At 40.7% G+C, this 17,469-nt stretch overlaps 1 protein-coding gene across 4 annotated transcripts in view; it reads right to left on the bottom strand.

Moving 5' to 3' along the window:
• Positions 1-218: 218 nt before the first annotated feature.
• POP1 (POP1 homolog, ribonuclease P/MRP subunit) overlaps positions 219-17,469 on the bottom strand; it is a 34,507-nt gene continuing 17,256 nt past the window's right edge. For 3 of the 4 annotated variants that reach the window (XM_046642638.1, XM_046642637.1, XM_046642636.1), the window contains 6 exons: positions 16,973-17,092; positions 11,486-11,601; positions 9,236-9,427; positions 7,767-7,921; positions 2,975-3,316; positions 219-1,761 (listed from right to left, as the gene is read on the bottom strand). In XM_046642638.1, the coding sequence (XP_046498594.1) occupies positions 1,107-1,761; positions 2,975-3,316; positions 7,767-7,921; positions 9,236-9,427; positions 11,486-11,601; positions 16,973-17,092 (1,580 nt within the window). In that variant the 3' untranslated portion in view covers positions 219-1,106. The remainder of the gene's footprint in view (positions 1,762-2,974; positions 3,317-7,766; positions 7,922-9,235; positions 9,428-11,485; positions 11,602-16,972; positions 17,093-17,469) is intronic. The other variant, XM_046642639.1, reaches the window with a different exon arrangement.

Here is a 17,469-nt window from a genome sequence, read left to right on the forward strand (position 1 = left end):
CTACAGACAGGATGAGAACTCACTTTTATACCCAGCTCAAAAAGTCAGGGGGACAGTGTGACTGCATTTATGTCTAAAAGCAGCTTGTCGTGTTAGTTACCACCTTGCAGAGATAAGCACTGCTCTGTACAACCACAGTTCCCAAAGCATGTTCCTATGAACACTAGTGGCTACAAAGGGCTTCTTGCAAAAGGAGTTTGGGGATCAAAAAGATTTAGAAAATATCCACTTCCTGGAGAGTCACAATATATATTATCACATGGAAGGTTCTAGAAGTCCTTTAAAAATAAATGCTTAACTATTTAACCCAGAGTTTCCCAAATCAACCTGACTTGGAATCGTTTTAGCTAACACATTTCATAGAAGGTATTTTGAGAAATGCTTTTGTATGGCTTTGAGAAATTTTTTGTAGAAACAAAAAGCAAAGAAAAATTAAGTAATTCCTAGGATCAAGTGTTGGTCAACAACAAAGAGGACAAGAAGTCATAAGATCATAGACTCCCATTCTAATTCCATGCCAACACTTATGCCATTAACCGAGCTTGCCTGAAAAGAGGCAGCAATAAATTTTCCATGACTTGCTTCTTTATGGTGTAAAGTGTTAGGCATGCTGATTACGGTACAGAATTGAACATGGCCCAGACAGGGGCCCATATTTCACGTACAGAGGCCAGACGTTTACAATCTTTTCCTCTTCCATAACAGTCAAATCATTAAACAACCATGGTTGCTTATCACATGACTACAAGGTTTTTCAAACAGATTTGACAGCCCTTTGTTCCTAATAAAAAACGAGACAAAAAATGTAGAGCTTCTCATTATTTTCAGCAAGAATTACACAAACCAAGAAATCAAAATGCAAAAGCTTTTGGTTCTACATGCCAAATAATTTTACAGTATTACAGCAAGGACAGGGAAAGATGGAAATCAATGAGATTACTGGAATAATGTAAACACTTTATTTGCGTAATATGTAATTTTTAAAATTCTCGTTTCCAAGGAATTTCACATGATATTTTGAAGCAAAACACTGAAAACAAAACTCCCCAACTGCGGGACGTGGCAAACAATTATTACCTATACCCTGCAAAGATGTAAACCAGCACTCACACCTCGATAGCAATTCTCGCAAATCGATACTGCAGAGAGGCAGGGGACCGCAGCAAGACGAGGCCCCTCTCTGCTGCCGGCTGGCTCAACAGCATATCCAGCAAGCCTGTCAAACTAACAAACCCCAGGGCTTCTCCACAGCCGACAGCCATGGAAAAATCCCCCTGTGTGACAAAGCCAAGGAGAACTCTGGAGCAGTGAGAAGTCACGGCTGGGAGAGGGCCTGACCATAAGCCCAGGGTCAGAGCTTGGTGCTCTGCTGCAGGGTCCCCCCCTGCCAGGCCCTTAGACACAGCACGCCCTCGGTTCTGCCTCTTCTCTATCTTCTTCTTCTCTTTTTGTTTCCGGATCTGGCTCTTGAATGGGTCGCTGTGCTTGGATTCCAGGGGCCCAGAGTAAAGCCGATCCCGACTGAGCTGGAGGAAGTCCTCCTTGGTTGGGACACAGATCATGGTGTGCAGTTTGGGGCTGCCCTTCCTGAGCAGGGACAGACTGACCCAAACCAGGGCCCTAGGGAAGCAGTCCAAGATGGCCCGGCAGGCCTCTCTGGTCAATTCTTGCTGCCATCTGCTGGGAGCTCGCCGGGCTGCCCGACTGTCCCCAACGCTGGGCCCACACCAGGCTGACAGCTGCTTCAGTGATTGTCTACTCCTATGTAAAGTCAGAGACACACACTTAAGGATATTTTGTTCAAGGAGAAAATATGCAATTAGAAGAATGGGCATTGCTAGACTTTTTAATACTCTATGCAGGAAAGGATCACAACTGTAATTTTTTTAATGATGAGGAAGATTGGCCCTGAGCTAACATCTGTTGCCAATCTTCCTCTTTTTTTTTGCTTGAGGAAGACTGTCATTGAGCTAACATCTGTGCCAATCTTACTCTATTTTGTATGTGGGACACCACCACATCATGGCCTGATGAGCAGTATATAGGTCCATGCCCCAGATCCGAACCTGTGAACCCCGGGCCACCAAAACAGAGCATGTGAACTTAACCACTATGCTACTGGGCCAGCCCCAAAACTATAATTTTTTAAAAATTACAAATACACATTAATACATTTTTGTAATGATATTTTTCTTTTCATGTGTCTACTATTCCAAGACTGAAGGACTAAAGGTTTAAGAAGTTGAAGGCCAGGAAAAATAAGACAGTAGGACAGAATCTAAGGCTTTAATTACAGTGAAAGGACCAGAGTAAAGAGGAGCCGATATTTTGATGAGAAAAGAAACTGTAAGGGACAGTTATATGAAAAGTAAAAAAGAAGGATATGAAATTATGAAGTTACTGTACAGAAAAATAAGTACAAGGCAAGAGGTATGAGCACTTTTTAAAAATCAGAGTGCAGAATAAAGGGTAAATGCTAAGCCAAATCAAAGAGCCAGCAGCAGGATTGAGAGTAGAACACATGGTCGCCTCTATGATATGACAATATTACAATGAATGGGTACCTAGTCAGCCACAAATTCATATCACTCAAAAGGAACTAGAAGAAATCCAATTCAGTGATTTAAGCAAAGAATGCTTGCTCAGAGTCTGCAGAAGTTCATTACCTAAGATCACATGCATGAGGGACTGTTTTGTGAGCAAAGACTAAACGAAATAGGTCACAGAAAGAAACTGCCTTCGTTTATGTCTATTGATGACAATATTTTACGTCATTTCATCAGTTAGTATCAAGCCTCAAATCAAATGTAATTTAGCTGTTTCCTTCATGATGTAGTGAAGGACTGGCTTTTCCTTCCAGAAAGTCCATAAATTCACTCAGCTTTGCAAAAAGGAACTTTGATAACTTTTACACCCTGTAACCTGGGCAGTAAAACAGACAATCAAAACATATCTGGAAGTGGTGAGCACTTACCTAAGAACGCAGAGGAGACTGCCAGGGGCATCCTGGCCTGTTACCCACCCAGTCTCCGCCTGGGCTGGACACTCTGTGTCCATCACTCCTTCAGGCTCACTGGAGTCGTCTAGGGAGGTGCCCACCTCATCAGACAGTTGATGAGATTTTTCAGGCGTGGGAGCACAAAGCACCTCACCTCTTCTCAGGTCAGTCTCCTCACCACCTGGACAGGAAGCTACAGGCGATTCCCCCTGGACCTGGACTCTTGATTCCCAGTCTCGAGTTAACTGCTCCCAGGGACAACAGAAAGGCGCCAGAGTACCAAGCTTAACATAGTTGGGCCGTTTTGCAGGAGGGCGTCTAATGAAAATCAAAGAGAACCAATTTTGAACAATTTAGGATTGGACAATTAAAATAACTATGACCATTGTACTATATCTCTATTTAAAAAACATACCAAAAAAAGGTTTCCAAGAAATATGATAATGAATAATAACCAATTCTAATGGCCAAGCCTTTTGTTTTCTTTGACTTTTATTTTAATAGATGATGAATCCACAAAGTAGCCCCGTGGAGCCACTGCACAACTCCAGGGAGCGCCATTCCAGAAAGGCTGCGAGTGAGTGGTACCTGCACATCTACAACTTTCTAAGTTCAGCAGGGACAAAAGGGGTGACGGTGACGTTTCTCTCTCACTCTTGACCTGTAGGGACCCACCTGCCCTCCACAGACAGTGTCTATTATCAGTTTCTTAATATATCCTTGTAGAGATACTTTGTGTACACACAAGCAGAGATGTACAGATATCTTTCCTTTTTTACTCATTTTATACAAAGGGTTGTATCTGGTGGCATGTCAGATACAGCACTTTTTGTTTAACTTTGCTTTTTTCATTTAACAGAATATCTTGGCGATCATCTTATATTAGTGCATCAAGAGATCCTCACTGTAAAGGCTGCAGATCTTATCCCACAGTATGACTTATAGCCCAGTTTATTCAGACTGTCCTCTACCGTAGGACATTTGGGTTATTTTCAAGCTTTTGCTCCTACAAATGGTGCTGCAATAAATGACCCTGAACATGTTGCACAAGCACAAGTCTATCCACAGGATCAATTCCTGGGAGTGGAACTGCTATTTAATAATAATACTCAAGAGTACTTATTATCAGTATTTGCAATTTTGAGGGAGATTTCCAAACTGCCCTCCACAAGGGTGATATCGGTTGACCTTTCCAACAATACATAAATGAGGAAGGACCTTTGAGAAATACCACAAGCTAGTGAGAACCAGGGCCTGCTCTGGTACTTACCGACCCCAAGAAGTAGGGAGCAGCCTGGGTGTCGGCCGTTCTGGGCTGGAGGACTCTTGGGGAGTCCCAGGCTGCATCCTCAGACTGATGGTCTCCTCTGGGGCAGGCCCAGACATTCCTTCCCTCATTTGCTTCTTACTGTGTGCTGTGCCCTAGGACCCCAATGGAAATGAAGCCTGTAGGCTTAATCGGGGGTTCAGTCTGAGCCTATATTCTGGAGATTGAACCACATGTGTTCTGGCCTACCAAGAGGGGCAGCTGGTGAAAAATACTCCTAGGTACTTGGCCTACCCAGAGATCCTTAAAAGGAAATAAATGAGCAATTTACAAAAAAGAGACACAAAATGGTGAAAAACACTTAAAAATATCCAGCCTCACTAGTAAATAAACAAAGAAAAAAATCAAAACAATAAGATGCTACTTTTTCACATATCAGTGTTTTCAATATGAAAAGATTGGTGATATCCTATGTTAGTGAGAGTGAGGGAAAATAGGCACCCTCATAACTACAGGTGAAATCCTAAATTAGCACAAATAGCAACTTGTCAATAATACATCAAATCCTTGAAGTGTGTATCTTTTCTTATTTAAACCAGAAATCTTATTTATGGGATTCAGCCTAAAGTGTATGCTTTCTTTCCACTACAGCTCCTCTCAAGTGATGGCTGTTTCTTTTTCACATCCCATGGACCCCACAGGTGGCCAGATGTCCTCCTGATGCCCCCAGACCATTTTTCTTCTCTTTCCTCCTCCAAGACCCCCTGAAGCACATGCTATCAGATAAACCACTGGCTCTCCCTCTTCAGCCAGGCCCTCTCTCCACTTCCCAGGACCCCTCATTCCCCTGCCACACTGCCTTCCCCTCCATTACAACTCCTGTCATCAAGTTCAGTGGCTTCAGCCTCTACATACGCCATCCCCCTAATACCCTAACCTACCAGAAACTTGGCATCCTCATCTTACATCTTTTACTTCACCCCACATCTCAACCACCACTCTCCCAGTCACACCTTAGTTTTGGTCATTGCTAACACCTGCTCCACCTTAAAATGTCAATTTCAAGTATCCTATACTCAGAATGATGCCTCCTATTTTTCCAGCCCCTTTACCTCTCCCTGCAACAATTCCTGAACCGCTGGAACCTCCAATTCGTTTGCTCTATGGTTTCCTCACTGCTCATCACCATTCTCACCTCTCTCTCCTGTAAGCTTAGATTCCATGGTGCATAGGAAAGTCGGCCCGTTACATAGACCCTCAACTCCCTCCACCTCCTCCTACCCCACACCAGCACCTGATTGGCAGAACAAAGCTGGGGAAAGACACGCAACAATCCTGAACAGTCTGACTATAAACACAAAACTCAAGTGGACTCACATTTCTTACAAATCTCTTACATTTCTCCAGTCACTTCTACCTTTCGCTCTCCCGGAAAACTGTTTACATCTATTCCTCTCTCCTCAAATCCTCAACAGCCTCTCTCCCCTGGGATCCTATTCCCAGCTGATAAGCTTGCCTCTTCTATCACTGAGAAGACGGTCACAATCAGCAGAGTATTACCTGATCTCTCTGCCAGAGTCCAGCCCACCTAAATCTGCACCCATCTCTCAGAGTCAGCCATCCAGCCCATGGAAACGAGAGAACTGAGCCTGACCCTACAGACTGCTGGCCCTCCTTCCCCACTGAAGGCCTCTAATCTTGTGCTTTTCACACCCCATCCCCCAGCTGGACCCCTCCTGCCAGCCTGGAAACACGGGCTTCCATCACGAATATAAGCTCCAGGACGGCAGGAACAGACTTTGCCTGCCTTCCCCTGCTGTAGGCCCAGTGCCTATAAGGCGTGTGACACACAGAACGTTCTAAATAAACATGTGGTACATTTATGAATCAATCAGACAAGTATGCAAAGATGCACAAGGAAAGCTGTTCACAGAAGCACATGGCAAAAAATCAGAAATAACCTAAAGGGCCACTGATAAATTACAGTACATCCACCCTGGAGTCCTACGCAACTAGTTACATTTTGAGCAAGGGTTGGCAAACTATGACTCAGAGGCCAAGCCTGTCCCACTGGCTGTTTTTGTACAACCCCACAAGCTAAGAATGGTTTTTATATTATTAAATGGTTGGAAAAAAACCAAAACAATAATATTTTATGGCATATGTAAATGATATGAAATTCAAATCTGAGCCTCCTTAAATAGAGTGACACTGGAACACAGCCATGCCCACTGGTTTATGTATCACCTGTGGCTCCTTATGCGCCACAATGGCAGAGCTGAGCCATTGCCATGGAAAGAAACCAAAGGGCCCATAAAGCCAAAAACATTTATCATCTGGCCCTTTACAGAAAAAGTGTGCCAACACCTGGTTTACTATCGTATTTATTGATATGGGAAAACTAACCATAATATACTGTTAAATGAAAAAAGCAAATTTCAAAATACTATGTCTAACACAATCATTTTTTTAAAAAAATTTCTATCTGAAAAATGTGTTTACATAAAAAAAGTCTAAAGGGTAAGAAATCAATACTATTGTTAATCATTATTTAACAAACACATAGAAGACCCTCAGCTGCATATATTATGGGAGGCACGAGGGACAGATAGCACGTGACTGCCGCCCTCAAAGAGCTTGTAAGCTGGCAGTCCAGGAACGGAGCCCCGTTCACTCGCTCACTCACTCATTCATCTATCATTCAACAAACAGCTGGAACGCTGGGCACTGCCTGTCTCTGTGGCTGCAGCAGTGAACAGGAGGGCACACTGTGGAGCTTGCAGTCAAGGAACCACAGCATTCAATTAATCACCCATTCAACAGTCAACATATAAAAGGTGTTAAGGCCCACCATGTGCCAGGCACCGGCTAGAGAACTGCAGACGCCAAAAGGAACAACAGAGTTCTTGTGCCTCCAGGAACCTACAGGATAGTAGGAAACACGGGTTCCCAATGTCAGCATGCACTTCAGAGTATAAAGGAAACAAAGCCCCTCACTGGCCATTCCCCAGTGAAAAAAGTAAAGGAAAAAAAGTCTAGAAGGATTGATACCAAAATGTAAAAACAGTGCTTATCTCTCCGGAATAGTTTATAAAGTATTTTTATACGTTTCCATAGTTTCGTTAAAATTTCATAAATACATATTACCTCTATAACAGTTATAACAAACACAATTTCCATTTTGAGGGGGCAGGGATTGGTAGTGGGAATCTATTTACAAATGTCTGAAACTCACGTCCACAGTTTAGGTGTCTGCCACCATCAAGGTAATGAGCAAATAACCAAGAGTGGGGTTTGTGACCTCATGGGCCTATAAAAGCCAGACGTAAGACAATCTCCTAACTTAATTATATCTCAGTAATGTTGAACTCAAGGAAAAGTCTGTGAAAACTCCATATTATGTAACAAGAGTTTCCGAAGCCATTCCAAACATTACTGGCCAGGGTCAGTGTGCACATCTTTCTTTTACAACATATCGAGCTAGAGAAGCCAGTTTTTTACCTTTGGTACTTTTCAAGAAGATTCTTAGCTTGCTCTTCAGCAAACAGAATCCCAGCAGGGCAGTCTGGGAAATCACCTGGGATGTGAGGTGACCTTTTATACTGAGAATGCACTATAGCCTCTTTTAATCCTCCAACTCTTGCACCTCGATAGATCTAAAAGAAATGTCAATGAGATCCTGTCAATATACTAACTTAAAGTGAAACTCCTTAATTGTTTGTATGGGGAAAATGGAAAACAACCGAAATGCTCATCAAAAGGAGAATGGATAAACATCAAGGGGTAACCCTACAATGGGTTATCATATAATAGTAAAAATGAATGAAATAGTTTCATCAACCAACATGAAAAATCTCAATGCTGAGTGAATACAGCAAGTCGCAAAAGAATCTATACAGTGAGGTATACAAGTTTAAAAACACATCAAACATAGTTGTTTTCTTTGGGGATAAAAGCATACTTAATGAAGCTATAAAAATATGCACAAGGGGCCAGCTTGGTGGTGCAGCAGTTAAGTCCGCACTTCCGCTTCAGCGGCCAGGGGTTTGCTGGTTTGGATCCTGGGTGTGGATCTACACACCACTTGTCAAGCCATGCTGTGGCAGGCATCCCACATAAAATAGAGAAAGATGGGCACCGATGTTAGCTCAGGGCAAATCTTCCTTAGGGGAAGAAAAAAAAAAAAGCATGATAGTGACAAACACCAAAAATAGGAATTTAGTGATTTTTAGGAGGAAAGAGAGAAATGGAATTCGAAGGGAATACAGAGTGCTTCCAATGAATCTGTAATGTTTTATTTTTTAAGCTGGATGGCAGGTGAAGGGTACACAGAGTTCATTATATCAGTATCTATATTTTTTTGCATGCTTGAAACATTTCATAATTAAGAAATTAGAATTATTTTAAAATACTCCCATTCCTAAATGATTAACCAAATGTCCCTTGCACTAGGCACAATTGTTAAAACTAATTACCTGCATAACCTAACAGTCTTATATGTCTTTTGTACTCACTCTCTAGCTCAAAGTAATATTTAAACTAATCAGAAAAAAACCACACTAGATTTTAATAAAAATTTGTTGCAATTCATAAACAGGAATATATAGTCAGCACTTAAAAAACAAAAAATGTATTCTATATATCTATAAAAGTTAGAAAATTATAAAAATTGCTTTTAAACTGTAACAAATTTCTTCAAGTTAAAACACTTCAACATTTTGTTGCCACTACTATTCAAAAATCAAGCCACTTTTAAAACCTCAAAAATTCATGTCAGCACAACTTTTATGAATGAAAACCTGGCTCCAGAGACTTTATGAAGTATTTCGTATCAGGATTATAGCTCTAAGGACAGAAGAATGGCACTTGATTTCTAAGTTGCACATAAAGGCTGGAACATTCTCAGCACTTGGTGTTTATTAGGAACGTATTTTAAATGTTGTGATTCTTAGAATCAAAAAGTAACTTACAAATGGAATCCAGAAAGCCATGCCCCAGCCCTTTGGGAGCAGGACATCCCAGCCACTTCCCCAGCCTCGTCGGTCATCACCAGTCACTTTTCCTGGCTGTTGAATCAAAAGTATAGGTATCTTGGATTCCTGGGGACCTAAAACAAGCTGTGACCCAGGCACCAGCAACTCACTTCTCTTCCGGTTTAAATCCTAAAGTGGAAGAAAATAATTCAAGACAAACAACTCTAGTGTTCTGGGAGATTCTACTGAATCTCCCTAAAAGCAGCTTTACAAAGTTAAATCCTCTTTTAAAAAGCAGAAAAAAATGTTCTCAATAAATAAATGTGAGCCATTTTAAGTACAAGGTATTCCTCCCACAATGACTTTCCTCTACACAAGCGCTTTGGTAGAAAGCGTCAAATTATCTTAAATTTGGGCTAGAATATACTACATGATTCAAAGATATAAAATAACATACATTCAATCTCCTAATCTCTTATATCAGAATTAATCTTATATTTTGATATTCTGTCCATACATTTATTTTGGTTAAGATTTGTTGTCATCAAGTAAAAAAGGTACAAGCAATTAACAACTTCCCAAGGAGGGGCAAGTGGGAAAATATTCCAGCTCTTGAGAAAATTTCTCACCAGGTCGTAAGGATTTAAAATAGAAGATGCTATAAATTATTTGTTAAGTGGACTGCAGGGAGTGGCTAACATCCTTTCAGATTTTCTCGCCAGCTGTAAAGAGATGAACAGTAGGAGTGGCCTACCATCCACTGAGAAAACTATGCGAGAGACCACCTCCACGCTACAAAGCCTAAGCGCTGCCTCAGGGACGCTCTTCAAACCATGACCAAGTCCTGATTCTCCTTTTACAGCTGGTCAAGCTTCCACTACCACCTACATGTTGGTAATTCCAAAATGTCTATCTCTTTAGCCCCGACTTTTTCTCCTGAGGTCAAACTTGTCTCCTGGACATCTCCTCCTGGGAAGGTCCAAGGCCCTTCAAACTCAGTTTATCCAAGATTGAACTCATCTTTCCCAGTGCATTCGCTCTCCTCTTGTATTCCCCATCTAGCTGAATGATGCCACAATTCTTAGAGTTCATTCATTCATTCATTCATTCACCCATTCAAACATTTACTGTTCATTCATTTACTCAGCCATTCAAATATTTACTGAGCACCTGTTATATGCCGAACACTTTTCTAAGACTTGGGAATATAGAAGTGACAAGTCAGACCTGGCTCTGGCTCTCTTTTAGCTGAGCTCCTAAACTCAAGCTAATCTACAACTCTCCTCCTTTCTCTCTTCCCATCTTCCAATCCACCAGAGTTTTGTCAGTTTCATCTTCTAGGAATATGTATTAAACCCCAGCCCCTCCACTCTAGCCACACTGCCACAATTCAGGCCCCATCACATCCCAAATTATGGACTATTTCCAAGGTCTCTTTCAATGCCATCCAACCACAAGTCCTTTCTCCAGCTCCTCCTCATCCCCATCCCCGGTCTAATCCACCCTGCACTGCGCTGCCAGAGTGAAATCTGAAGTCATGGCCCAGCTTAAAACCTGCAATGGTGTCCTACATCTTCAGTCCAAATCCTTAAAATACCTCAAGGTCTTTTATGCTCTGGCCCCTATTTATCTCTTCAGTTTCTTCTCCTGCCCTACCCTCAACTCCAAGTTACTGATCTACTTGGAGATTCCTGAACACATCATCCTGGTTTGGGCCTGGGCCCTTGTATATACTGTTCTCACTTCAGCAATCTTTTCTCCACTGCAGCCTTGGCTCCTGGCCCCTAGCCCCAAGAAGTCTGGTTAATTCTGACCACCCATCTAAGAGTCAGCTCTTCCAACCAGGAAGCTTTCTCCAGTTTCCCTAGTCTGGGCTTAGGACTCATTCTAGTCATCTACTCCATCATCTCATACAATCCCTGGTCCTGGTAGGAGCTCAATCATTGTGACATTAAAGACAGAGAACATTTAAGGGAAAAAAAACAATACAAGAAAAACAGGTATTTAAACCATGAGACTATCACTTCAAGAAAAAGTCTTTGTCATAACTTTACCTAGAGATTATTCTTCCATAAGAACAGGAAAAAATCACAGTATGTATCATAAGTAAGGGAGCAATAAATTGTCTGAAAATAAAAGGAAGTCTATAGGATTCTACAAAGTATGAAATAACTTTTATGATCTCTAGAGTGATGAATTTTAACCTGTCTTCATGGCTGTACCAACAATCAGTACACTATTAGTTACCTGATCCGAGATTTTATTCTCCGTGACACTCTGACAGATAGCTTGGTTCCAAATAAAGCTATGCGTACACTCCACAGGTACACCCTCCAGAAGCAGCTGTCTAACTTTCTCATTATCTAAGATGGAAAAGAAATAGCCTTCAAACCACATCCTTTAGATCAATGAAGCCAAACTTTAATCATTGCCAGTTCACCTTTTGTTATAAGAAAACATTTTATAGGCACTTACTTAACTTCTCTAGAAGAATTTACTTGACTAGAAATTAAGTTATTCTTATAGTTGGTTTCATAATATGTGAAACAGCAAAGGCTCCTAAACTTATTTCTCTGACATTTATTTTTAGTGTATAAGATGCAAATATCACATTAAATTGCCTCTAAATAACTGCCTAATTCCACATTTAAGATAATCAAATTTTAGGAACCACACACAGGCAGACAATTTCTTGGTAATATGCTATGACAGCACAAGCAATATTTGAACTACCAGCTCCAGGGCTCTTTCTATCATTCCTGGCCCAATGGTGGTGAGCCAACAGATAATCATCCTTTCCTTCTGCTCAACTATTTCAAGTCTCTGATAACCCTTTTTTATTGAACTGAATATTTATCCTTTCTGTAAGATGTGTTTTTCTCATTCCTTTAAAATGAGTGTATTTTCTGTGACATACATTGTGTCATCTCTTTAAATAAGCCACACCATGGCAAAATACTCTAGTGGGAAAAGAGGAGGAACTTCTCTGGTTATAAACACATATACCAATAGAGGAGACTTCATAGATGAAGTCTTCTAAAGAGTAGGGGGAAAAAAATGTCTTCCAAACCTTATTTTGTTGGACTGAAGAATTTACAAAAAAAGAAAAAAGTCAGACAATTCATGAGTTTTGGCAAAGGTCCTAAAATGCCAACAGAAAGGTCACTCAAAGGCACATACCTGCATGGGTCTGATAGCTGGAAAAAAAAAGTGGAAAGCAACTGGGCCATAATGTGACAGATTTCAGGGGAGAACAAAGACAGAGCATATTAAATCGATGAGAAGATCTGAGATAAAAGCTCCTTAAAGCAGCAACTGCTTCTAGTACACTGTTTCTCATGGAGATAATAACCAAGAGCATCTCGAGTAACAGTACTGTGTCCTGCCCAAGTTCACACAGCTCATCTAAGAACAAATAAGCCCCATTTCAAACAGCCTCTGTCCACCCAGAACGCTTTCCTGTGGAGTACACCCATAGACTTGAGTGACAAAGTTGGGACTGTATTCAGATCTGGCTGCAGACAACAGAGATGGCTAATACTTAGGGTATAAAGGTACAGGAAAGCACAACCTCATCTTCGAATATTCTAAACAAACAAATGAAACAAAGTAAATGGTAAGTCCAGATAATGAAATATTACTCAGCACTAAGAAGAAATAAGCTATTAAACCATGAAAAGACATATAGGAATCTTAAATGCATATGACTACATGAAAGAAGCTAATCTGACGCTACATAATGTATGATTCCAACTATCTAACATTCTTGAAAAATCAAAACTATGGAGACAGTAAAAAGATTGAGGAGGGAGAGAGAGATAATAGGTGGAGCACAGCAGATTTTTAGGGCAGTGAAACTATTCTGTATGATACGGTAACGGTGGATACATGTTGTTATAAATTTGTCAAAAACCATAGAATGCACAACACCAAGAGTGAACCCTAATATAAACTACGGACTTTGGGTGATAATGATGTGTTAGTGTAGGTTCATAGACTGTAAGAAATGTGCCCCTCGAGCGCAGGATGTTGGTAGTGAAAGAGGCTATGCACGTGTGGGGGCAGAGGTATACAGGAACTTTCTGTACTTCCCACTCAATTTTGCTGTGAATCTAAAACTTCTAAAATACAAAGTCTATTTAAAACAGAATAGAGCATGTCTGAAGGTAACGGGGAAGGCCCTTTTCGGTCAACAGTCTTGACCAGTGAGAGAAAAGAAAGTCACCAGGTGGTCAGCACGCACCTAGCTGTGCCTAGAATGCCTATCAATTCCGAATGTAATTCTAAGTCTTTCCCCACGGCTCACATAAGCATATTCTTTTTCATACCCAGAGAAAAGCTAACTGACTACATAACTCCAGAATCGTGACTCGAAGGTTGAAGGAAGTAGCCTGTTTTCTCCTTTCTTAAATGTATTTAAAGATGCTCAAATTTTAAAATAAAACTTTCTTAAGTTCTACTTAAGAGAAGCAAAGGAAACTAATAAAAAGCTTTCTCATTTGGGAATCAAATAAATCAAAGTTACAGTCTTCAAACTCACTCTATTTTAAATTCAATGTGCAGAGTAGTTAAAGGGGCCCAGCTGAGGCAATGAGGATTTTTCCTCCCAAGAGCAGAAAGAGAAGTCAAGGCAAAATGACCAATAATGGGCGCTTCTGAAAGTCCACTGTAGATAGTGCTCTAAAAGAGCTTGTTAAAGCTGTGAAAAGTAAAGGATGATCTCTGACCATCATTCTCACGGTAATTTGCCTCTTCCCCTGTTTGGTGTACACATTACCAAAGAGTGTGCAAAGAGGAAGATTTTAAAAAGCCATGAGCACAATGTAAGTTCGATATTTTCTAAAGCAAAATATTCATCTGTGGAAGGCAAAGACTAGTTAAAATAATCTAGCAAAGGAAATCAGCAGATGCTAAGGAAAGCAAATACTAAAACAACAGTATAGAAGAAATTATTATTATTTTTTTTTTTTGAGGAAGATCAGCCCTGAGCTATCTACTGCCAATCCTCCTCTTTTTGCTGAGGAAGACTGGCCCTGAGCTAACATCCATGCCCATCTTCCTCTACTTTATGTGTGGGATGCCTACCTCAGCATGGCTTGCCAAGCAGTGCCATGTCTGCACCAGGGATCCGAACCAGCGAACCCCTGGCCGCCGAGAAGCGGAACGTGCGAACTTAACCACTGTGCCACCGGGCCGGCCCAGAAATTATATTTTTAAATCTCACCGAGAAAACCAGTTACACACATAGTGAAATGCTGTCTTAATGAAGTTGAGAAGATTTTCAAAAACACATTACTAATATGTAATTCAAAATCAAGAACCAAATACTCAAGTAAATTTCTTCAAAGCATCTAAGAATATGTCTCATCACTTACATTCTTACTGAAGGTTTCCTTCTCTGTTCTCCCACTATTCCACTCTCAACACCTCTCACACTCAAATGTGCGAGCTCCCACAGCAAGCAATTCTCGGACACCAACTTAACTCAATTCTGACACCATCTACCTGGAGATAGCATCAGATCCTGTGGGTGAAGGAGTTGGTCCTGCAAGACCGCTCCCACTTCAGATGCCAACCGAAAGTCCTGGTGTCCCATTTCTGACCAATCAGCTATAAATTGCTTTCACCCATGACCTCCTCCTTGGGTTCAACAATTTGCTAGAAACAGCTCCCACACCTCAGGAACACAAATTACTTACTAAGATTATGCTGTTTGTTTTTGTTTTTGTTTTTATAAAAGGATACAACTCAGAAAACAGCCAGATGGAAGAGATGCATTGGGCAAGGTACAGGGGAAGGGGTGTGGAGCTTCCATGCCCTTGCTGGGCACTCCACCCTCCCAGCACCTACCTCCACGTGTCCAGTAAATTGGAAGCTCTCTGAACCCCACTGTTTAGGATTTTTACGGAGGCTTCATCAAGTAGGCATGGTTGATTAAATCATTGGCCAATGGTGACTGAGCTCAATCTCCAGCCCCTCTACCCTCTGGGTAGGGGTGGGGGCTGAAAGTTCCAACCCCATAATCATGTGATTGGTTCCCCTGGCAACCTGCCCACCATGCTCAGGGCCTTTCCAAAAGTCATCTCATCAACATAAACTCAAGTGTGGTTGAAAGGGGCTTGTTATGAATAACAAAAGATGCTCCTTTAGCCTCTATGGCACTTATTTAGTAAATCACCAGGGTTTTAGGAGTTGTGTGTCAGGAACTGTGGACAAAAAGAAAATATATATTTCTTATCATATCACAGTATCACATTCCTGTACCCTCTCTCTTCAGAGCTCTCCAGTTTCCAGTACACATAAAAAGATAAAGAGTTTGTTATCCAAATCAGGCAAACGCTTCTTTATAGTTTAAGTACCACCAGAATTGGTCTGTTTTACCTAAGTCAAAATAGGTAGCGAATGATTTCAGACATAGACAGACAGACTGGAACTATGTCAGAGAATTAAGTTTTAGATCATCATGACATTGAGATTCTTCCAAGGATTAATCTTTTATTTACTGACTCAGCTCATCAAAGTATGCTTCTAACTTTAGTTTTGAATTACCTTCCTAGATAATATATTACATTTGTTAATAATATTGGTATAATACCAACTCCTTAAGAAGTTTACTTCTTTGTGTAGCTCACATGCCAATACTTCTTCAAAGAAATTACATAAAACAGGTTTTAATGAAATTCACAATGACTAACAAGATGGCAAGCTTTTATAGTAAAAACTAAATCATGTTTTTCAAGATAGACTTTAATTTTCCTTGAACTGATTCATATTAAGTTAAAGCCCTAGAAAGGATTTAATACAAAACTGCCTCATTCCAAAAAAGAATCTGAGGCATCAAGAGAAATGAAGTGGAGTTTAACCATAGCTTTAAGGCGATCGAGATAGTCGACACTAACGTACTGCCGTTAAAGAAAAGACGCAGCAACTCACTGGTTAAAGCTGTGGGCTCCAGAATTAACTAACTTACCCAGGTAACTTCAAACTCCTCCCTCATCCAATCCTCCTTTCACCTGAAGTTCTGACAGAGTAATTTATTGCCCCTTTAATATGCTATCTAACTAGATGTGGAGGTAAAAAAAAAAATTCTGCAGTTGTTGTTATACACATCTGTACTTTTTCTCCAAAAATTCACGAGCTAATTTTAATGATTCTTCCAATTAACCATATTTAAATGACAGTAAACACAATAAAACATCATCACAACTGCTGCAAATCCCAGATCAGACTAAAATTTTAGCCAGACCCTACCCACCCTCCTATGCCACCCAGCCAAACTCCCTCAGGCCACTCTACTGAGTCTAAACCAAGACATCTTACCCTTCAGCACCTGGGATGGCCTTGCCAGGATTCGAACCTGGATCATCTGTATGGTCAGACAGAGGCTTCCATGAGCACAAGACCAGCTGCGGGTGCAGATCCCTTCCTCACAATTAAAATTCTGAAATGCCAGGCATTTTCAGAGAACCCAGTTTGCAGAGAGACAGGTTTTACTAAAAATAAAGAACTCAGGGAAAAAAATGAATATAAGGATCAGGCTACGTGTTTTACAGCTAAAAGATAGTTCCACACACACCACCTTCTTTGATCATCACCCTGAAAGGTAGGCAGATACAGATGGCCCTAACTTTTACAGATGAAGCAACTGCAGAGCTTTCACAGACAGAACTCTAATGGGACGGACTAGCCTGCTCAAAATAGTAAGGAAAACCAGGGCTGTTTCAAGAACCTTACCTTGGCATTTTTCTGGACTGGGCAAAATTTTGGACCTCTTTTGAGGCAAATTTATTCGAGGATCCCCAACCGTGAGTCCCAGAACAGTACCTGCCGGAATTTCTGCTGGTGATGTTACTCCTCAACAAAAACAAAACAAAACAAGAACGAGCTCACAGAAAGTCATTCACAACACATACATATTTGCTTGAGTTTTAAAATTTTTCTAATGAAACTTTCTTCTTGGGCTAATTATTTAAGAACATGTATTCTCTTTTTTCCCCATTGATACTTTTAGAGGATAAATTAACATTCATAAAGAATGAAGTTTCTCACAAAAAACATTAAATTAACTAACAGGTTATTCTACAGCTTGAGCATGTATGTTTCTGTCAATGATAACTATAGTAGCTACAGGCACAAAGGCAATCATGCAGGTGAGTACAGATTTGAGTTTAGTACCAGGTATGTGCACTTGTCTATAGTGTCCTAATGCCAGTTTTTTAGAATACTAACAT

This window comes from Equus quagga, chromosome 16 (assembly GCF_021613505.1).
Source record: "Equus quagga isolate Etosha38 chromosome 16, UCLA_HA_Equagga_1.0, whole genome shotgun sequence".
NCBI classification, from domain to species: Eukaryota; Metazoa; Chordata; class Mammalia; order Perissodactyla; family Equidae; genus Equus; species Equus quagga.